The sequence below is a fragment of the Centropristis striata genome, chromosome 10, assembly GCF_030273125.1.
Source record: "Centropristis striata isolate RG_2023a ecotype Rhode Island chromosome 10, C.striata_1.0, whole genome shotgun sequence".
NCBI lineage: Eukaryota > Metazoa > Chordata > Actinopteri > Perciformes > Serranidae > Centropristis > Centropristis striata.
The window spans coordinates 1581341-1585968 of record NC_081526.1 but is presented as its reverse complement, the minus strand read 5'-3'; the positions used below and the strand labels follow the sequence as shown (position 1 = coordinate 1585968).

Sequence of the window (4628 nt, the reverse complement as noted above, 5' to 3'; positions counted from 1 at the left end):
CATGTGTTCATGTTTATCTTGTGTTCCTGTGTTCTTGTTTATCTTGTTTATCATGTGTCCCTGTGTTTGTGTAGAGGCGATGGAAACGATCCTGTCCTTCACTAGAAGTGCGGAGGAGCTCCTGAAGAGGAAGAAGGTTTATCGTGAGCTGATCTTTAGATATCTGGCTAAAGAGGGCGTGGCCATGCCTCCAAACAGCGAGAAACACCAGCTGGCCAAGAGGACGCTGGAGCTCTGGTCCTCTGGGAAGGTAGGGTCAGAGGTCAGAGGTCAGAGGTCAGGAGGAACCAACCCTGATATGTTTACAATGTGTGTTTGATTGTACCTCCATGTATGTTTTACAATATATGGAGTTAAAGTTTAGGTAAGGTGGTAATAATAATTTTATTTATAGAGCACTTTTCAAAACGCATGTTGCAAAGTGCTTCACTAAGACAAGTTAAAAACAGACATGAAACAACAGATACAAATAATGTTAGAGAATGACACAGTTCTGTGCAATTAAAAGACAGTTCAAGGGAAGATAAAGTTCAGGTAAAATCAGGAAAGACTCTCCGATAAAAGTATATTTTAAGAAGAGATTTAAAAGAGTCCCCCTTAGTTTAATACCAGCTAACCAGTGGTGGAAGAAGTATTCAGCTCCTTTACTGCAGTAAAAGTACTAATACACACTGTGAAATGACTCCACTACAGTAAAAGTCCTGCATTCAGAACTTACGGAAGTAAAAGTACAAAAGTATCAGCATCAAAATGTACTTAAAGTATCAAAAGTAAAAGGACTCGTTATGCAGAATGAACCACTCAGATTTTTTAGAAGATAAGATAAGATATTCCTTTATTGATCCCTCATGTGGGAACTTCAGGTGTACAGAGTAAAAACAGGTTAAGGCAATAAATTGTATATATTATATATATTCTTAATATATTATGACATTACTTGTATTGATGTTTCTATGTAAGCAGTGTTTTAATTTTGTAAAGACAGAGCTCATTTAATTACTTAATATACTGTTATATGATTTAATTGAAAAAATGTCTAATCACTTTAAATTGATCATATTTTTTATTTGTTAAATCTCGACCTGAAAAGTAACTAAAGCTCTCAGCTAAATGTAGTGAAGTAAAAGTATAAAGTTACATGAAATGAATACCTCAAAATTGTACTTAAGTACTGTACTCGAGTAAAAGTTACTTTCCACCAGTGGGTAAGGTGGTAATACCGGTTTACAGTGTGAGTTATTAGAACATGTCTACTAAAAAGTAATCCAAGAATAAGCGTGTTATTAATCGTGAAGCATTTTCTTTATTTACGGAGCCCACACTGCAAAAAGCCACCTCTCCAAAAGAAGAAAAAAAAGTACAAAATTTAGGTGTGTTTTGCTTAAAAATAGCAAAATGATCTGCCAATGGCAAAGGGCTGAAATCACTGTATCACCACTGCTGAAGCCTTTTTTAAGCCAAGAGCTCCACCTAGTGGGGTGAATAAATAAAGGAAATGCTTCACAAGGCTCCATTGTCCCAACACGACTAATAACGTTGTTTCCTTCAGGTCCTGGTGGAGGAGGAGAAGCTCCCAGGAGGTCCAGGTGAAACCAGACTGAGTCAGACCTCAGAGACGGGTTCCTCGGACTTCGACCCGTCGGTTCTGGGTCAGCAGTTCTGTCAGTGGTTCTTCCAGCTGCTGAACAGTCACAACCCGTCTCTGGGCCAGCCGCCTCAGGACTGGGGACCACAGCACTTCTGGCCAGACGTCAAGCTCCGCCTCCTCACCAGGTAACATCACTTTTTATGTTGGACGAAAGGACTAAAAAAAGACACAAAATGACTAAAAAAAGACACAAAATGACTAAAAAAAAGACACAAAATGACTAAAAAAAGACACAAAATTGCTAAGAAAAAAAAAAAATACACAAAATGATTAAAACAAGACACAAAATGACTAAAAAAAGACACAAAATTGCTAAAAAAAAAAAAAAACAACCCACAAAATTACTAAAAAAAAGACACAAAATTGCTAAAAAAAAAAAAAAAATACACAAAATGACTAAAACAAAACACAAAATGACTAAAAAAAGACAAAATTACAAAGAAAAAGACACAGAATTACTAAAAAAAAAAACCCACAAAATTACTAAAAAAATACACAAAATGACTAAAAAAAATACACAAAATGACTAAAACAAAACACAAAATTACTTAAAAAAAAAAGACACAAAATTGCTAAAAAAAAAAAAAAATAAACACAAAATTACTAAAAAAATACACAAAATTGCTAAGAAAAAAAAAAAAATACACAAAATGACTAAAACAAAACACAAAATTACTAAAAAAAGACACAAAATGACCAAAAATAAAAACAAAATGACAAAAAATAAACACAAAATGACCAAAAAGACACAAAATGAGAAGACAAAATGACCAAAAAAATACACAGAAGAAGACACAAAATAACAAAAAAAGACACAAAAATGATGAGTTGATGACAGGATCACACACAATCACAAGATCACATTTTTTTCTTTGTTTCTTTTTGGTTCTAAATGTTGATCCAGTAAGTCAGAATAAAAAATCAATTATTATTATCAGGTCATATAGGTGAAAAATATACCAACATGGCATTTAAACATTTTTAAGTGATGGAAAGGATTCAGAAATGGACTTAAATAGCCAAAAACTGAGTTAAAACTGACTTGTTTACAATTGTTAATTTGAAATTTGAAAAAATAAAACCAAGCCGTGTGTTTTGTTGTCAGGACGGGCAGCGAGCAGATGGAGGAGTTTCTGGGAGCGGAGCTGGTGAGTCTCCGTCTGGTGGCTCTGACCCGAGACGAGCAGCTCCTCCTGAGTCCGAACCTGGAGCCCCGGGGCCTGAAGACCCTGGCGTCCCCCCACGGCCTGGTCCTGGTGGCCGTGGCCGGGACCATCCACAGGAACCAGGCCTGCCTCGGCATCTTCGAGAACGTCTTCGGCCTGATCCGCTCCCCGCTGGAGAACCACAGCTGGAAGATCAAGTCTGTGAACCTGAAGATCCGGGGCCAGGAGGCCCTGGGGGGGGCCGAGACCTCCGCCCCGGCCCTCACATACAACTCTAGTGAACTCCAGCTCCTCTGCAGCTGATCAGGGTCTTTATTTTTTATTATTGTTATTATTATTGACACAGAGAAGGTTTGAGGGTTCTTCACTCTTCTAACTGGACCAAAGATGTTGACCCTGCTACTTGTTTTCAGAGATCCAGATCTGGCAACTTGTGCTGCCACAAAGCGTCTCTAGATAATGTTTAGAGTCGTGACATTGACATAAAACACTAGAAAGCTTCAGAAAAAGCTTCTTCTGGTTTCTGTTTCGTCTCATTTTGGCTTCAAATATACTTTACCTTATTTTTCACTCTGTGCCTCGCTTCAGTTAAATGTCAATGTATGGACATGGATGGATGGGATTTTGTAAATATGTATGATATCAAATATAAAGATTATATTAACACTTGTGCTCTTTATTTACAAGTAGGTCGATACTTGGCAGAAAGAAATGTTGTTTGTTTATATGACATGATAGCGTCAATAAATTGATTTTGAACAACTGAGATTGCTGCTTTCATGGGATGAGGAGTTATTTATTTATTTATGTATTTATTTAGTTAGTTAGTTTATTTTTTCCCTTATGATAATTTTGTTTTGGACACAAGAGAATGTCACATGTTCACATAAAGCACATCACAAAAACACAAACACACACAAAAGGAAATCTGTTTACATATCACATAAATCAGGGGTCTCAAACTGAAATTACCTGGAGGCTGCTGGAGACAGTATGAAAATGACCAAAAAAAGACACAAAATGACAAAAAAAAAAGACAAAATGACCAAAAAAAGACACCAAATTTCGAAAAAAAGGCACAAAATGACAGATAAAACTAAATTACTTAAAAAAGACACGAAATGACAAAAAAAAGACACAAAATTACTAAAAAAAAAGACAAGAAATGACAGAAAAAACTAAATTACTCAATAAAGACACGAAATGACAAAAAAAAGAAAATGACCTAAAAAAAATACACAAAATTACAAAAAATTATTAGAAAAAGACACAAAATGACCCAAAAAAAGACAGCTGATGATGATCTTTATTTTTTATTATTATTATTATTATTATTGACACAGAGAAGGTTTGAGGGTTCTTCACTCTTCTAACTGGACCAAAGATGTTGACCCTGCTACTTGTTTTCAGAGATCCAGATCTGGCAACTTGTGCTGCCACAAAGCGTCTCTAGATAATGTTTAGAGTCGTGTCAGGATTTATCAACAGGTAGATGGACTAACTGACCTCAGTCTACTGGGTTTATCATTCACAGAAAACACTAGAAAGTTTAAGAAAAAGGTTCTTCTGGTTTCTGTTTCGTCTCATTTTGGCTTCAAATATACTTTAACTTTTCACTCTGTGCCTCGCTTCAGTTAAATGTCGATGTATGGACATGGATGGATGGGATTTTGTAAATATGTATCATATCAAATATAAAGATTATATTAACACTTGTGCTCTTTATTTACAAGTAGGTCGATACTTGGCAACAAGAGATATTGTGTGTTCATATGACAATAAAAAAATGATTTTGAACAGCTGAGATTTCTGCT

The 4628-nt window shown here is 35.7% G+C and overlaps 1 protein-coding gene across 1 annotated transcript in view; it reads left to right on the top strand.

Moving 5' to 3' along the window:
* The window catches only part of c10h3orf38 (chromosome 10 C3orf38 homolog), a 4646-nt gene extending 1066 nt beyond the window's left edge, over nucleotides 1-3580 (top strand). Inside the window, exons 2-4 of the mRNA XM_059342251.1 lie at nucleotides 75-250; nucleotides 1550-1773; nucleotides 2754-3580. Coding sequence (XP_059198234.1) covers nucleotides 75-250; nucleotides 1550-1773; nucleotides 2754-3117 — 764 coding nt within the window. The 3' untranslated portion in view covers nucleotides 3118-3580. The remainder of the gene's footprint in view (nucleotides 1-74; nucleotides 251-1549; nucleotides 1774-2753) is intronic.
* Nucleotides 3581-4628: the final 1048 nt, after the last annotated feature.